We start from the raw sequence: 18,772 nt of genomic DNA, 5'->3' as shown, positions 1-18,772 counted from the left end.
CTTCCTTGTTTGCAAGTCACATTAGATAAAAGGCACCCGCTGAATTTAAAAAAAAGAAAAAAAAGAAATTGCATTCTTTTTTTCTCCCAAGTTTTAAAATATTTATTAGGTTTCATAAGCATTTACACAGAGAAATAAGAGAAACTTCTGTCGTAACATCACTAGAATGGACTGCAAAGACAGAATCATAATCAGACACTCAGAGCAGCCATCGGCATCCTCAACGGTCCACTTCACCAAACACGATGTCCTGAGTGCCTATGGGAAGAGACAACAGGTTGTTACAGGTCATCATCATAACGGTTACGAAACACTGAAGATATTGTAGCAAAAATTGCCATTTTATACGTTCTCCTATCCCAGTTTAATTTTCAGAAACACATTGCATTAAGCAAAAGAAAATGTTAAAAGTTCAAGACTTTGCCACAGGAACTGGCAGGCTGAAACCACTGACTGCAATATCCCTTATACTTCCTCTGTTGAATCACTCCAATCCACCTTCTTTCTTATGTAAGAGCTGGTGCGACCAATTGTAAACTGAATCTGTCTGGCTTCCGGTGTCATTCTCTTCCAGTTACGTTTAGTTGTACAAACCGCTTGTTTTGCCGTTTGATATTGCAAACTGGTATTTTTACCATATTATTTTAATGTATTGTCTTAATTATAAACACACTGGCTTGTAGTGCAAATAGTTTTACCATTTACTGGACTTTGTTACTCTCCTAAAGCGGCTAATACATCGGAAGTCGCACTTTCACCGAAAATAGCTTACTTCTGCTTTGCAAAATAAAGTGGATACATTTATAATGAAAACTGTTCTTAGTTGCAGATGGACTTTAGATTCATTGAAAATACACACATTATGTTTAAAAATCAACAATATCACTGCACTGACCAACATTTATGAGTTTGCTATAACTTTCTTTAATATGCCAATAACAAGCAATAAATGTATAAGAAATTAAAATGGATGAAGGTTTCATGACATTAACTATATAAATGTTTGTTAATGATCTGCTAAGCATTATATAATTATATAAGCAGCATATACAAGTGTCAATGGTTTTGTGTGCACATAAATAAGCAGGAAGATCAAAGTGTGGAAGCTCAATAGATCATTGAAGTCTTTGATAAAATAATACAGAAAATGTCAGTGAATAAAATATTTGTAAGCAGAGTGTAAACTGTGGAGCATTGTGCCTGTTTATTTGAGAAGTGTGATATAGCTAGATTTGGGTGGGACTAAAGGCCTATTCACACCAAGAACGATAACTGTAATGATAACTATGTTAGCGTCCACACCAGTGGTTGATATCGTTGTGTTTACTCTGAAGTTTTGTCGTCTGCAGCTTTAAATGCTCGAGCTCTTTTTATAGCTGGATGGATTCTGATTGGCTGCCAATGTTTTTATCATTCATCCATTGCAAAAAAATCATTCTGAAAGTGATTCCAGTGATATTGTTTCTCTGTGTCATTCTCATTAAACTTGTGCTTAGGGCCCTTTGAAATCAGTTTTATTTTTTTTTCCCAAATTCCATTTTAATTTTTATGGATTCAGTTTTTTTTCTTTTTTCCTCAGTTTAATTTTTTTTGGACTCTATTTGAATGATAAATTTAATTTGAGTAATCAAAAAGCATGTGTAATTAAATGAAATCATGAAACTTATACAATTTAACAACAATTTAATAAAAGGTTTAACAAAAATTTGATTTTTAAGGCCCTATGAAATAAGTTTTTTTTTTTTTTTTTTTCTCTTTTCTAAAATTCCGTTTTACTTTTACCAAATTCTGTGTTTTCGGTTTTAAGTTTTCTGGATTCCATTTCAATGGTTTAATTAAATTTTAATAATCAAAAAGCATGTCTAATTAATTTAATGAAATCATAAAAACAATTAATAAAACATTTTTAGGGCCCTGAAATGTTTTTTCCTCTAGAAATTCTGTGTTGTCTATTTTAATTTTTCTGCCAATCAAATGGAAGGCATAAAACATTAATTTATCTTTTGATCAAATGAAATTAAACTTTTTTGTCAAACAAAAAGCTGCACAACAAAGCTTTACTGTTAAAATGAAAACATGGAAGATAAAATTGTGTTTATTACTTAAAAAAAAAAATAAAGATTTAATAATAATATTAGAATTAATTTAATATTTATTTATTATTACATCGAGACATAGCTACATTCTACTGTACAATAGTAATATATTTCTGTCACAATTTCTTCAAGTTAAACCAGACTTTTATTTTGACGAGTTGCCGTAAAGACCTTTGAGTTTCTGCGTGTATATGATATTACGATTCAAATGAAATGGTAAAATGTCATGAAGTGACTCTCAAAGCAGCTCTGGAGATGAAGTTCATGCATTCATGTCCTTATATAGTGAGGCGGCAGAGGCTGAAAACAAAGCGAGCGTCATGCGTGCTTCAGTGTGTGTGGTAAATGAAACCACACGTCTGCGCCATTAATTCACAAAGCGACATGCAGAACATGCAGGATACATATTTAAATAGTCTTTTTGTGGTTTAATATTCACAAACACTTGTATATATCGCAATTTGATTAAAGTGTACTGACCTACTTTTAATTTATTAATCAGAAATTTGACAAATTCTGTAACATTCTGCATTATACATTAAATTACGTTTTTATGACTGGATTCCGAGATCTCACCAAGTTTTCTGCATTGCGGAAATCATAGGGCCCTATGTGCTGTGGACTCTGCTACTCTTTCATATTTAGAACAATTTTTAAAACTATATATTTATCTTTATGGTTATAGTCCTTGGTGTGAACATGCCTCGGGAATAGGGTTTTTAATATTACATTATTTTATTTATTTATTTTTTTATCATCATCAAGTGTCAGTGGCCTTTTATTTAATTTTATTACTTCAAACTAATATGCAGTTCAGCAACAAACTGATGTGACAGGCAAATCTCAAATTGTATGTATATATATAAAAAAAAAAAAAACAGACAGAACTGATATGTTGAACCGTAAGAGTGAAGAACTAGTTCTTACCGATGATTGCCACCACGTCTGCAAGCATGTGTCCTTTAGACATTTTATCTAAACCAGCCTGTGAAAAACAGGAACAGGAAAAAAAGAAAAAGATCAAACCTGCAGTATTTGCAGCCTTTTTACATACACTACTATTCAAAAGGTTGGGGACACTATGACTGTATTAAATTTGACTATGACAATTTTTTTTTGAAGAAGAAAAAGGAATCAATACTTTTATTTAGCAACAATGCATTAAAATGATACACGAATGCTGACAATCCTGAAAAAGTGAATCATGGCTTCTAGTCAAGTCAGTCATCTTCATTTATATAGCGCTTTTCACAATACATATTGTCTCAAAGCAGCTTCACAGTGACAATAGGAAAATTATTATCGAGCTAAAGTTGTTTTTTGATTGAATCACTTCCATTGTAAAAATGGTTAATTATTACTTCAGGGGCCGCTTAAAGGGATAGTTCACCCAAAAATGAAAATTTGATGTTTATCTGCTTACCCCCAGGGCATCCAAGATGTAGGTGACTTTGTTTCTTCAGTAGAACACAAATGATGATTTTTAACTCCAACCGTTGCGGTCTGTCAGTCGTATAATGCATGTCAATGGGAACACCATCTATAAGAGTAAAAAAAAACATGCACAGACAAATCCAAATTAAACCCTGCGGCTCGTGACGACACATTGATATCCTAAGACACGAAATGATCGGTTTGTACCGAACAGTAGTTATATCATTTTTTACCTCTAATAAACCACTATGTCCAACTGCCTTGAGCATCCGGTTGGTGAGGTCTGAAAACGCGCTCTGATGCCGGAAGTGATGTCTCGCACTCATTGACATATACACGCGAGAGATCACTTCCGGCATCAGAACAGCGTTTTCAGACCTCACCAACCGGATGCTCAAGGCAGTTGGACATAGTGGTGTATTACAGGTGAAAAATGATATAAATACTGTTCGGTTTCTCGCACAAACCGATCATTTCGTGTCTTAGGACATCAATGTGTCGTCACGAGCCACAGGGTTTAATTTGGATTTGTCTGTGCATGTTTTTTTGACTCTTATAGATGGAGTTACCATTGACAAGCATTATACGACTGACAGACCGCAACGGTTGGAGTTAAAAATCATCATTTGTGTTCTACTGAAGAAACAAAGTCACCTACATCTGGGATGCCCTGAGGGTAAGCAGATAAACATCAAATTTTCATTTTTGGGTGAACTATCCCTTTAAATGACACCTTTCATGAAACTATCATGGCTTCTACAAAATTTAAGCAGAACAACTGTTTTCAACATTGATAAATATTTCTTAAGCAGCAAATCATCATATTAGAATGATTTCTGAAGGATCATGTGACACTGAAGTTTTGCACATAAAATGCACATAACATTTTAAAATATATTATAAATAAAATTTGGAAAAAAGAAAATTAAATTATAATATTTCACAATATTATTGTTTTTACTGTGTTTTTGATCAGATAAATGCAACCTTGGTGAGCATAAGAGACTTCTTTCAAAAAGATAAAAGATCTTTCTTACCCCACACTTTTGAATTGCAGTGTATGTTCTTTTTATTATTTACAAAGATTATTTTATAATATGTATTTTTTTTTGGTGAGTGCATTAACAATAACTAAATCATAATAGTAAACTGATTTAATTACCAAGTGAGCAAAGCCAGGTGCCTTGATCTTGCAGCGGTAAGGCCTGCTGGACCCGTCAGACACCAGATACACACCAAACTCACCCTGCAGCACAACACAACTGGGTTCAGGAAAGGGAATTGTGGGAATATATAACAATTCTGGTTCTGATTCCTCTTAAGTCCAGTATAATAGTCATATACTTATATTAAAAAGTTTTTGGAAAAAAAAAAATTGCATTGCATTTATCGGCAGTCTGTTGCCAAATTATGAGATCAGTTCAGATTTCAGCAGAAGTACAACAAATCAAAAGTAAAATACACGGGTTGCATTGTATGTATTTGATTGACTGAAAATAACCAGATCATAAAAGACGGGAATCAGACTGGTCGTGCTGTGTTGCGGCATTGCTAAATAAAAACAGCACCACAAAAAAAGTACCTGTACAGAGCACCACAGAGACAACAACTTTAGAAACCCACATTCCCCACATGCGCATGCTTAGTTGCAAATTCACCAAAAACTTGACCATGTTGGATGAAAAGACGACCAAAAACCACTGAACACCGAGGCAAATGCAAAAATTTCTCGAGAACAGTGATGGTGTGCAGGTCAAGACGTGCTCATACGGGGTCACGCTCACCTTTGGTGCCTCTACAGCGGTGTACGTGGCTCCTGGAGGAACTTGGTAGCCCTCGGTGTACAGCTTAAAGTGATGAATGAGAGATTCCATTGACATCTGTATGAAACAAAACACATCACAGGACGAGAGGGGCATTAGTTTACGTTATAGGACACAAACATGAAAACATTTGAAACCTTTTTTTCCTCAAAGGGGAAGTGTGCTTTTTATGTTATATAATATAAATATTTTCTCTTATCTTAATGGACCCTTTTCACATTTATGTGGTATTCAGAAGCGGAAGTCATCATATTTGGGTAAACTTCTATAGAAGTGAACAGGAGACGACAGGAGGGACGGAGGGAGAGAGAGAGAATAATGACAAATTTGCCATCGCTCCCTTTTTTTGTGTATGTGTTCATTTATTACATATACATTTGTTAAAATGAAAATATATAAAGAAAAAAACTTTACTAGATTTGCAATGTCAATAACTGTGAAAACACATCACAGTGTGTGAAAAGGGTCCATGTAATATGAAGAGAAAATTATAATTAAGCCATTGAAAGTTGTTTAACACTGTGGTGCTTCAAAACATTTTTTGTTTGAGCACTCAACAAAGAAAAATTGTCTCAAGGGGCAAGACTATATGACTGACCAAAGGAAAATGAGGGGTGTGTTCAGAAAAAAACAGTTTGAAAAAGTTGTTTAGTGACATTTAGGGATGCACCGATAAAGCTCATGTACTTGTACTCGTACTCATAAAAATACCCCCGATACCAAAGACCGATACCTCACGTGACGTAACTGACAGAATTTTCCGTGCACCGAGACACCGACGGCAGCAGCAGAAACAATGTCAGCCTCAGAGGTGTGGAAATACTTCAAAATTAGTGATAACCCACACATTGCGAACTACATGCTTTCAATCACAATTCGTTATCAATTAGTGAAGGCGGGATAGGCGGAATCGCGCTGAATGACACAGACCAGAAGCGCGCTCTCTCTCTTTCTTGGTTGCGATCCCAGTTCAGACAGCACACGATCAGTTCTCCTTGCGCCTGAATGGTCAAATGCACACATAGTTGTCAAAATGTCCATCGTGTGGAGTATCTCACGTAAATACAGTCGGTTATGGCTTAAGTGGACGTAATCATTTGGGTGAAAACAGGATATGCGTCAGTATCAAGCGGCAACCTCCCCCAGTTTCTCGTGAAGCCAATACGGAAGTGACTTAAACTGCAATTCATCGACTGGCCGCTAGGGACAGGCTCCAAAAGAAAGCAGAATCTCATTGAGTCCCATGTTAAAACGGCCAAATTTACATCAGAAAAAAACAGCTTGGTTTACAGCTTGGTACAAATTGTGGTTTTGGTCTATACTGCTAATTTTGCCCTTCATGATAACTCTGAGGGGGGTGAATTTTTTTATAACTCATCCGTTTAAATTATATTAAGCCTTAAAGTTCTGCATAATTAAGGGTGTGGTCACTTGAGTGACAGGTAGATTGCTGCTGCTGTCTGTGAGACGTCACTTTACTTCAGCTAATTCCAGCCGCTGAATTTGGCATCTCAGCCTTATTTGTGCTTTTTTCTGGATTACTTTATACAATTATAAAATAATATGGCTTGCTGCATTAATGGTCGAGACTCGAGAGAGATGTGTGTCTGTGTAGATGTGCATGCATGCGGAAGATAAACAGAACACACGTTGTTGGATCGTCTTGGCATTGGCTAAAAGTTTTGTTTGTGAGATTTACTACAATGACAATGGCGGGAGGATATAAAACTCCGACAGCACTGCTTGGATATTATAACTAAAACTGCTGCATTTTGAAAAATTATACTTTGGACGCGGTCTCATTTGTTTGTGACATATATACGATCATATACAGTTTTACAACATAAACGCTGCTCAGGTTGCATCATTTCTTGAAGAACGATGATGGAGAGCAGATCATTCAGAAGAAATGTGATGCAAACAATGGATAATCTATCAATATATCATGGATTTAACGCTTTTATGGACAAAAAGTAGGCCTACTGTTTTTTGTTTTGCAATGGACACTCATGAACATTTCACCCAATTAAGTGCCATGGATTGGATTCATCTCGCGATCGCTATTTCATTATAAAAGGTATGTAGTTTGGGGTTATAAAACGGGTATATAAAGTCCCGTTTGATTTTGCGTGTTGTTATTTGCACACCCGACTCAAATTAATTACTGGTGTTGGAGCATATCTTAAAGACACCGTAGATTGACAATGCACCTTTAGAACTTTCTAATAAACTTGTTATCTTTATTAATATTTTAGATATTATCTAAGATAGATAGCTCCTTCTGCTAACATGATCATGTCGCACTAGGCCGGCGTGGTTTCAGTAACCAGTCACCTTGGTTCCAACCACGTCCCGCCTCTTTGCCCATTTTCAGTTATCCGGGAGTGACGTGCGGTGACGCGCAGCTAAGATGGCGGCGGCCTCATTTTCGCTTCAAAAATGCTCTTCAGAAATCTACGGGTGACGTCACGGACACTACGTCCATATTTTTTTACAGTCTATAGTCAGTATCCATGGATTCAGTCTTAAAGGGACCGTAGCCTATATTTGTCATTAATTTAATAAATGTATACATGGTAAATAAACCTACTGTATCTGAAAAACAAGTTTATTTAATTTGTATCTCTATAGTATTTGTTGTATTGTTCGTAATTTGTTTGTAAATTTCTTTTTATATAACAACAATATTTATATATAATAATAATAATATATATATAATAATAATAATAATAATAATAATATAATTATGCCCTTTGAAGGTTATATTGGACACTGTGAAATTTTTGTTCTTTAAGTTTGTGACAAGCACATACAAATTATTACTTTTTTCATTAGAGTAATAACAAAGAAGCTGTCCTACATTCATTATGTGTTGTGCTTGGAAAACTGCAACATCACCCAAAAAAAAAAAGAAGAAGAAAAAAAAAAGAGAGAAATTAATAAATGTATAGGCATCGGTATCGGCGAGTACTAGAAAAAAAAAAGTATCAGTACTCGTACTCGGTCCTTAAAAAAAATGGTATCGGTGCATCCCTAGTGACATTATTGGTGCAGAAATGGCACACTGCACCTTTGAATCACATTTCTTGCCATTTGAACAAGATACATATGAAAACATATCTTACCTTCATTTCAGATCTTTTGGGTGGGGCAATTTTAGCGTCATCTACCTTAATCTCTCCAGCAGGCATTTTGTTGAGACACTGATGCATGATACGCAGAGACTGTCTCATTTCCTCCATTCGGCACAGATATCTGAAAGTTCATGTTTGTCACTAATAAAATCTAATATAAAAGAAGCCTAGGAATATTTGCATCTCTTTCTATATTTGAAGGCAATGCTTTTAACAAAACCAATACGTGATGTGTTATTCATTGGTATAAATTCTTCATGTGAAATGTCATGTCATCATTTTTGGTCGGACAATTTCAAGTTTTCACAACACATTTTATCTGTTTTATGCTGCACTCGTCGCCACATTTCACATGCGATACTATCAGCTCATGTGGTGAGAAAGCTAAGCAAAGCCTAAGACCAATTTGTAGCCTGTGGTCGCATTTAGATTTCCTGTCATTCGGAGCTTTCTGAAACTCTTAAACCCAGTCTAAAACAGAAAACATTGACATGTGTGGTCACCTGTCATAGCAGTCGCCATTACTTCCAACGGCCACGTCAAACTCCACCTCGTCGTATTTGTCATATGGTTGACTCTTCCTCAGATCCCATTTAATACCAGAACCTCTCAGCATCACTCCACTGAAAGAGATCGAGAGCGATTCAAACAACTGCTCAATAAAGTTCAGTTACTGGATACTATCTACATCCTCAGTGAACATCAATCAGGCAGCTGTATATAATTAACATCATCAGATACACAGATTTTAAAGAGATAGTTCAACCAAAAAAATTAATATTCTGTCATTATCATGCCCTTAGGTGACTCAAAACCTATATGAGTTTCTAAAACACCAGATATAGTAACTGCTGTGATGTTTAACTTGAAACAATGATGTTATTGTGTTAGTCAGGGACTATATTTTATAGTATTACAGCTGAAGGAGGAAGGCCCTTAATTGATTTACATGAAAACATAAAGGGCTGTCATCTATTAAAACATTTAAATGCAAAAAAACAACAACTAAACAATATGACTAATTTGTGTGGATGACAGTGTAAATTATGCAATGCTGCTCTTGATATGTCTCACACACACAAAAAAACCCAAATATTCTCTGTAAACTTGAATACTTGTGTACTGTGTTAACATTCTAATTATAAATTATAATTATAACATAAGTTATTATTTTTTATCATCATTATTAATAATAATTTTCCTCACACACTGACAATCTGACAAGTGTAAAGATACTCTGTGGTCAACGATTAAAATCTCAACGTTGCAGATGACTTGTGGGTGATTTTTTACATCACTTAATGAATAATCTTCACCATACAAATATATAAATCTAAATATCTTAACACAAATGATTTCGCTTCTGTTCCTGTTTGGGTTTGATTTATAAATAAATTGGTCTTTCTCAACTTACTGATCATCTACTATAACAACGCCTGTGCATGCGGGTGAGAGAGAGCGAGACACTTGAGCTGCAGCTCTGACCAATCAGATTCACTTCATTATATTACATTGTTTTACCTGAAGCCGTAATTGAGTGCATCCTCTGCACTAATAACACCAATGCCAACAGTTCGGTTCTTCCAGATACGATTATTAGTCAGCATCTGAAACCATATTGGCGATGTACTCATTTAGAAACTGAAACACTAATCTACATGCCCAGTAAGACAAATATCAAATTTTAGATATATATTTAAAACTAAAACCAGTTGCATTTCGGTGCACATACCTCCTCAACCTCATCAATGCGAATAGAGAAATTCTTGCACCATTCATAGATGTCGTCCATGAGACCAAGAGGCAAGTCCTGCAAAAAAAAAAATAAAAAAATCAGCAAGTTGAGGTAGAAGTTATAACATTTCAGTATAAACAGAAATGATACAGATTTTTCAGTTAGAATGACAGTAGCCATCCACCCAAAGTTGACTTGTGCGCAAATTTGGAATATCTCATAAAACATTTGGAATAAAGAGAACACAATCGTCACTTACTGGGAAAGTGGGGCAAAATATCCGTAATAAAAATGGAAGTTGCTGCAATCGGGGAAGAAACCGTGGCTCTTTTTTTCCTACATCATAAATGACTTGCGTCTCAGAGCGCACAGACGAAACACAAACGCTGTCATGTTATCTTGTGTTCGGATGCTGGTGTTTGTGAACACAATCAGGTGAGATGCTTCTGGAAGGTATTTAAACTCAAACATTTTGATGACAGACTTAGACTCAGGCATTTCAGAATGATCAAACCAACATTTGAGATGCTGTGCAATGCGATTGGTCCAATCACATCCACTGTTGAGACAAAGTCACGAGTTTTTTTTTTGCGCATCAAGGGATTTATTCTGTAAATATGTAAATATTTATGCACATGCCTTATCAGATAAAAAAAAATTATCCGCCTCAGTTGAGTGTACAAGTTTTTTATGCTCATTTTTAGAATTCATGTGCATCTTGGCATTTTCATCCAACGTTTTGTATGTGATATCCCAAAATTTGCATAAAAATAAGTTGATGGAAACAGCTAACGTTCATCAAATCGTACCTGATGAACTCCACCGGGTCTGACGTATGCAGCATGCATCCTGGCTCCAGACACTCTCTCATAGAACTCAAACATCTGCAAGATACCAACAAACAGCCAATTGAATGATAACTAGGTTCCACACAAACAACCAACAGTTTAGCAGAATCTTGTATTAGGCTGCAACTAAAGATTATTTGTTGATTAATCAGATTAAAAAAAAAAAGCCAGATTTTATTTTTTTAGTATTTTATTTTAAAAAGAAAACGTTACTACATCCTCCCTAATGTCGTCCTCCAGTGTGCAAACTGAAGAATCTATATATGCAAAAAAGGGTTAAAATATATAAAGATGAGCCAAAACATTATGACCACCTGCCTAATTATGCTGTTGGTCTTCCGCATGCAACCAAAACAGTGCTGACCTGCTGAGGCATGGACTCTACAAGACCCCTAAAGTTGTCCTGTGGTATCTGATACTAAGACTTTAGCAGCAGATCCTTCAAGTCCTGTAGGATCCGCCATGGATCGAACTTGTTGGTCCAACACATCCTACAGATGCTCAATTGGATTGAGTTCTGGGGAATTTGGAGGCCAGGGCAACACCTTGAACTCTTCATCATGTTCCTGAAACCATTTCTGAACAATGTGTGCAGTGTGTCAGGGTGCATTATCCTGCTGAAAGAGGCCACTTCCACCAGGGATCACCATTGTCATGAAGGGGTGTACCTGGTCACCAACAATTTAGGTAAGTGGCGTGTGTCAAATTTGCATCCACACGAATGGCCGGACCCATGGTTTTCCAGCAGAACATTGCCCAGAGCTTCACAGTACCTCCACCGGCTTGTCATCTTCCCATAGTGCATCCTGGTGCCATCACTTCCCCAGTGTAAATGGCACACACATACACGGCCGTCCATGTTATGTAAAAAAAAAAAAAAAAAAAAACAGGACTCATCGGACCAGGTGACCTTCTTCCACTGCTCCAAGGTCCAGTTCCGACACTCACGTGCCCATTGTAGACGCTTTCACTGGTGGACAGGGGTCATCATAGGCACTCTGATTGGTCTGCAGCTTCCACCCATAACCATTGTTAAAATTCTGTGTGACTTGTGCCACAGTAGACCATCTTTTGGCTCGGACCAGACGGGATAGCCTTCGTTGCCCTCATGCATCAATGAGCCTTGGATGCCCGTCACCTTGTTGCTGGTTTGTGGTTTGTCCCTCTTCTGACCACTGTTGTAAATCCTCACCACTGCTGACTGGGAGCAACCCACAAACCTTGCCGTTTCAGGGATACTCTGACCCGGTCGTCTTGCCATAACAATCTGGCCATTGTCAAAGTTGCTCAGATCTTTATTCCTGCCCATTTCTCCTGAATCCAATTATCCAACACACTGATTACAAGAACTGATTGTTTGCTTACCATCTAATCTATCCAGACCTTAATATGTGGCCTTGTGGAAACATTCGTGTCACCTGTGCCTGGTCATAATGTTTTGGCTCATCAGTGTAAACATTACATTCTAAACCAATAAAGCAGAAAACAAAAACAGACTAAACATGAACTTATCTTTCTATAGTAATTATTTACAATTTTACCACAATTTTACAACATTCTCTTTAAATTTTATTTCTGTAAAAAACAAACAAATGTTACCTTCTCTCTCTCCTCAAACATCCAAAAGAAGGGAGTCATGGCACCGATGTCAAGTGCGTGAGTGGTGATGCCCATGATGTGGTTCAGGATACGGGTCATTTCTCCATAGAGCACTGCAGAGGCCATATAACACATTTATGCAGCTGATACAGCCAATCAAACACATTCAAAAACAATCAACGCAAACTCAATTCCTTGTAGAACTATAACATCTTTTATGTTATTTATGGGGATTTGTTTTAGCAAAATGGACTTTAAATTTGGGTTTAAATCTAATTTCATGAGTGCAAACCAGATTGAAAGTGTTTTAGTTTTTGTTCCTCACCTCTGATCCACTGTGCACGGGGCGGAGCCTGAATGTTAAGAAGCTTTTCTACAGCTAGAGAATATGCCTGCTCATTACACATCATGGACACATAGTCAAGCCTGTCGAAGTATGGAAGTGCCTGCAGCAACAAACACACAAGACAACATTACAGCCAGTAATATTAAATCACAGACAACAGCATAAAGTATATAGCATCATATACGAGCACAGTTTTGACAGCTTATTAATGACTAACAATAGAGCCAAAAGTTTGTGATGTAAAGCATTATATTTAAGTTCAACTTCATAAATTTGGCAGACAGTTTTATCCAAAGTAACTTATATTGCATTAAAGATATTCATTTTATCAATAGAGCACCACGATCTACTGTTTGAGCTACAGGAACTGAAATTAAACCAGATATTTTTGCATTACTAGGCAACCATTCCATCAAACAAACACCAATCTAACAGCACACACACCCTCAAAGCCCAGCAAAATAAAACAGATGCGCTGTAAAAAGGATATTATAGCTTCTCAACCTTTCAGCTGTACATTCATTCACAGTATTATACACTTCTTAACCAGTTATTGTGCCCTATTAGCCCTATCAAGGACTATATTTTCTAGTAAAAGAACAGCAGTTAATGAATTTGATTTGAATATTATTTTTTTTATAAAAGGTTTGTGTTCCTAATATTTTTATTTATTAAGTAATTGTTTCATTAAAACACTAAAGGTTGCGCTATATTGTGTATACAGCTCAGCCCTGAGTACTCAAATTTTGGACTATGCAGAAACACTGGATTTTAAGTCAAATTTATTTGTATAGTGCTTTTCAATATTTTCATGCATTACACCATGTCCTAATCAGATGCAATAAAATCCAGACAACTAATTTGTCTGTCCACACCAGATACGACTATAAGACATGAAAATCAATCAAAAAAACACAGCCAATCAGAAGAACGTGTGGGCGGAGTCTCTCTGCAAGCGCACCACACTCACAACCAAAAGGATGTGCTTAATCAAATTCATAAATTTTACACCATTTTAACATTATTAATAATACATACTGAGTGACTGAAACAATCTTTGTCACAGAATACACTTGCTTGTTTGCGCTGAGTTGACAGTTTGAACGTCATTGTTTCCTTTAATTCATTTTCCAGATTTGAGGTGAATTATCCATTGTCACTTTCAGTATGGCTATAAAGTGCACACAAAATTATATTCAAAATCACATTAGATGCTTTTAACAGTAAATAAAGCACATAAACAGAACCTGAGTTGATCATTGTCATTCTTTGTATGTTGTTTGTGCCGCTACATCGCAGAAATAGAAAACATTTCTAAAATTAGGACAAAAACTGATTAACATGCAAAAGATACCTTTTATCACATCACTGCTTCACATCGCATCTGGTTAGAAGGACATGGTGTTAAAGTGGCATTTAGCATATTAGAGCAGAGCTAAAACATAAGTTTAAATTCTGTGATGACAGATGCAATCAAGCTATTAAGATATGCTAATATATGTCTATGGATAAAGTCAGACATACTTATAGTGGATCCCACTTTATATAAAGAGCTAGTCGATAACATAGCTTCATTTATAGCTACGAGGAAATTTTTTAAAACCTTTGCGTGAATTAAAGGTGCAATATGTAATATTTTCTGTCTGCTAGAGGTCGCTAGAGGCCTATTCAAAACAAAGGCGTAGCTAGATGACGCTAAGTTTGAGCGCGGAATCTTGGGACATGTGGTCTTCACCTCAACTTGTGGAAAAGAATTGGGATAGGACTCAGGAAGAAATCATGTTCATGGATGCGATTATTAACGTTACTATAGTATGAAGCAGAGCAGGACCGAGTGTTGTGGGAGCTGAACGAGGCCGCTGGAGCGATTGCGCAACACACGCCTCACGAGCAGCTGAACTTTTATTATGCCGCAGTCGCTGGCGCCGCTTCCGCTTTTCTGGTCATAAGCATGAGATAACGCAGCTCTGTTTATCATATTAGATACATTTGAGTGTGTTGAACATGTTATAGCGTGGGTTCGCTTGGTGGCTGCTGTGAGACACTTGTTGCACAGTGCAGTAAGCTAGATCGATTTTAGAATATATTAAATGCTGGATGGCTTGTGTTGATAAATGGCATGCAATTAATTTTAAAACATATTGTATGATGGAGAAAATGCTGTATTACTGTTACTAAAAATAAAGCTGCATCTGATTATGCTATGTTAGCTACTTCACAAAATAGTGTTTTTCTCTGAGGCATGGTAAAAGCATGGTACTTGCAAAAAATCAAGGAAATTAGACAATAAGACTAAACGTGTTGAGCTATATAACAATAATTAGTTTTCTGTCTATAAATATATAAAAACAGTTGTTCCCTTGTCTATTAAAACATGTAAATAATAAAGCGTCTTTGGTGTTTCCATGGTTTCTACAAAATAAAACCGGAAACCGAGGGTAACGCGGGTATGACGCAATTGACAGGCGACTCCCTGACACGTCCCGGAGCCTTGGTTAAAATTGCAATTTTCTCACGATTTACAAATAGTTGCAAACATTTGGCTGTGTTTATTTATGTTACCCAGGAAGCAGTAGATGTGGGAATCACCAGAGGAAACCACGATATGATGTCACGATTCTTATTTCACAGTGCAATATTATTGCAATTTTAAACACTTTGTGATATGCTAAGTATTGCAAAAAATATATATTGCGATATATACATATTGCAAATGTCCCAAAAGGAAAACTGTGTCCACGTAAGTTTTATTTAATATAATAAAGTTCTCAGTCTGTTCATTTTACATCTTCATATCAGTCTTCTTCATTGCTTCCTTGTTCAATATTTTCTTCCTCATATATTTTAGAGTAGAAACTACATATTTGCACACCCAGTTGATATTACAGTGTCATGCTTCAGGGTTTGTAATTCTTAAGTACCTGTAAATAAGTCTTGTACTCAATTAGTTTCTCCGTGCCACGGTGGAGGAGGCCGATGTGAGGGTCGCATTTCTTGACCGACTCTCCGCTGAGCTCCATCACCAGACGCAGCACTCCATGAGCCGCCGGGTGCTGAGGTCCGAAGTTGATGGTGAGGTTGGACACCTCCTTCTCCGCTGGTGGGTCCTTATCTGAAAGAGATGAAGATCTTTTCGATTTTGTGGTTGGACTTGCACGGTGATTGTGAAAATATGGAAGTCATGTAAAATCAAACCAACCGTTCCACGGTGGAGGTGCCCACTTCTCAGTGATGACACTGGGGTACATCACAGCTCCAGCGTACTGCTCTGTCCACTCCACATCTGGTTGCCATTGCTTCAGCCTGAGCAGACAGGAAAGAAACACATTGTTTTTACTGTCATTGACAGAGATGTATTCTCAAACTTCACAAAGTTCACAAATGACAAGGTGTCAGCTTTTACACAGTGGCCTCATTTGTAAGCCACACTTAAAAGGGTTAGTTCACCCAAAAATGAAAATTGTGTCATTAACCTTCATGTCGTTCCACACCTGTAAGACTTTTGTTCATCTTTGGAACGCAAATGAAGATCTTTTTGATGAAATCTGAGCAATTTCTGACCCTATGTTGACTACACAACTGAAACTTTGACACTTCAAAAGTTCATAAAGAGATAGTAAAACTAATCCATATGAATTAAGTGGTTTAGTCCAAATTTTCCATAGAGACTCAATCTTTTTTTTTTATGATGAACAGACTGAATTTAGGCTTTTATTCACATGTAAACATTGATCAGCTCAACTGAAACTGCTTCATATGTGAGATAAAACCTCTTCCGGAAGCTCAAACATGCTGCGTAATACATGAGAATGAACCTCACTGGTTCACTGTGTGAGTTGATGGATGTTTATATGTGAACAAAAGCCTAAATTCAATCTGTTCATCATATAAAGCGATCAAGACTCTTCAGAAAATTTGGACTAGACCGCTTAATTCATATGGATTAGTTTTACAGTCTCTTTATAAACCTTTTGAAGCATCAGTGTCAGTTGTGTAGCTGTCTATGAGGGACAGAAAGTTCTCGAAGTTCATCAGAAAGATCTTAATTTGTGTTCTGAAATGAAACGAAAGTCTTATGGGTTTGGAACGAGATGAGGGCGAGTAATTAGTTTGATTTTTGGGTGAACTAACCCTTTAAGCATGTCTCTTTAAAAAGTGCCCAAAACTTTGTCTTCATTTTGAACTATATTAATTGTTTGAAAATTAAAACAAAACACATTTGACTGGAATGTTTTGCTGAAAAAAGGTGCTTGCGCTCTTTTTCTTAAAAATAAACTCCATTTGGCTTGATGTGTTGTTATCTAATGCAATGACATTCAAACATTTTAATGTGTGGCTTCAGTACATTTTGTGGGCCACTTTATCTACAGATATTAAGATGTTTGCGTTGGTGGACATTTAAAACATATAAAGCAAAGCAGATGTACAAGTAATTGAAAGAAAAGACGACAAAATCTTAAATCCATGACTTTAGAGTTGTTTCTTTACTGCTTATGTTTCACCTCCACCGGCTACATGCTCATTTTCAGCAGTTGATCAAAACCTTGGTGGAGGGGAAATAATTAACAAATAATATCATGCAATAATAAGTATTATTATAAGAGGTACAGTTTCGTAATATTGTACATTTCAATGCTTGTCAAAAAACTCTTAAGTTGCATAAATACTGGTTATCTAATCCTGATAACATTGCCAGAAGCAAGCCGCGCTATCTAACTAAACCAATGCTTAAATTAGGCCGTATTGGTGACTGTAATATGTGTACCTCTTCTGAAGCAGAGCACAGGCTGGGGTGCTGATATTATTGTTTAATATGACTGAAGGACGTCCGAGTCTGGAGAGCGACCTCAGCATTGTCGCCGCCATCTTCCCTTCTGTCAGACTGCTGTTTCTGCGGTGATTTCTTTACGGAGGATTGTTTTACTGCGGCTCTGACGCCATCTGCCTGTAGGAGGTTTAAGCTGTAGGTTCAGTGCGCATTACTACTACGCACAAAAAGCCACTAGGTGTCAGTCGACTCTGTAGTTATAGTTTTATGGACAGATGCAGCTGCTGATGTGGAATTTAAAGGTGTTTGTTGTGAAATTTTAGCCACTAATAATATTTCTGGAGAGTCGTTGCAACCGGATCATCGGAGTCAGTGGTGACACGGACCAATTCGATTCTTGAGCGAATCGTTCTTTTGAGTCGGGTGTTTTAAATGAATTTGACCAGGAGTGTGCAATCCTGCTCCTGGAGGGCTACTGTCCTGCAGAGTTCAGCTCCCCAATTAAACACACATGAACCAGCTAATCAAGGCCTTACTAGGCATACTAGAAACTGTGTTAAGGCAAGTTGGAGCTAAAATGCAGGACAGGAGCCGCCCCTGAATTAGACAAATCGAACTGATTCACGAATCGACTCCTGCCCTGCGCTCAATTCACGGACTTAGTGATCCGGTCGCTGCCTGCTATGCTGTTTCAGTACAGGTAATGTGGAATACATAGCATTAGCATGATAACATGGTACATTTTAATAACTTTATGTTAGTGATATTTGTAGTTAATTTTCCCGATATGATGTAATTGTTGATATATTTATTGCGAACAACCGTTCAAAGGTTTGGGGTCAGTAAAATATTTTTTAAATAAATTAATACTTTAATATTAATACTGACAGTAAATACATTTATAATGTTAAAAAAAAATTCAGTTCGTTTGAACTTTCTGTTCATCTTACTGTTTCTGTTCATGTTTCTATAGCAGCAAATCAGCAAAT

General features: G+C 36.6%; 1 protein-coding gene across 1 annotated transcript; it reads right to left on the bottom strand.

Annotated features, from left to right (window-relative positions):
• Positions 1 to 73: 73 nt before the first annotated feature.
• ndufs2 (NADH:ubiquinone oxidoreductase core subunit S2) lies at positions 74 to 17,961 on the bottom strand. The gene is made up of 14 exons (XM_051901388.1): positions 17,781 to 17,961; positions 16,215 to 16,318; positions 15,937 to 16,127; positions 12,995 to 13,115; positions 12,670 to 12,782; positions 11,032 to 11,106; positions 10,220 to 10,297; positions 10,009 to 10,094; positions 8,991 to 9,110; positions 8,479 to 8,608; positions 5,315 to 5,410; positions 4,693 to 4,776; positions 3,024 to 3,081; positions 74 to 258 (listed from the first exon to the last, which is right to left on the bottom strand). Exons 1-14 carry the CDS (start codon positions 17,879 to 17,881, stop codon positions 221 to 223), a joined length of 1,395 nt encoding a protein of 464 aa, XP_051757348.1. The 5' UTR covers positions 17,882 to 17,961; the 3' UTR covers positions 74 to 220.
• Between the last annotated feature and the right edge of the window lie 811 nt (positions 17,962 to 18,772).

The sequence above is a fragment of the Ctenopharyngodon idella genome, chromosome 7 (genome assembly GCF_019924925.1).
Source record: "Ctenopharyngodon idella isolate HZGC_01 chromosome 7, HZGC01, whole genome shotgun sequence".
In the NCBI taxonomy this organism is placed as follows: domain Eukaryota; kingdom Metazoa; phylum Chordata; class Actinopteri; order Cypriniformes; family Xenocyprididae; genus Ctenopharyngodon; species Ctenopharyngodon idella.
This window is presented reverse-complemented; position numbering and strand designations above follow the sequence as displayed.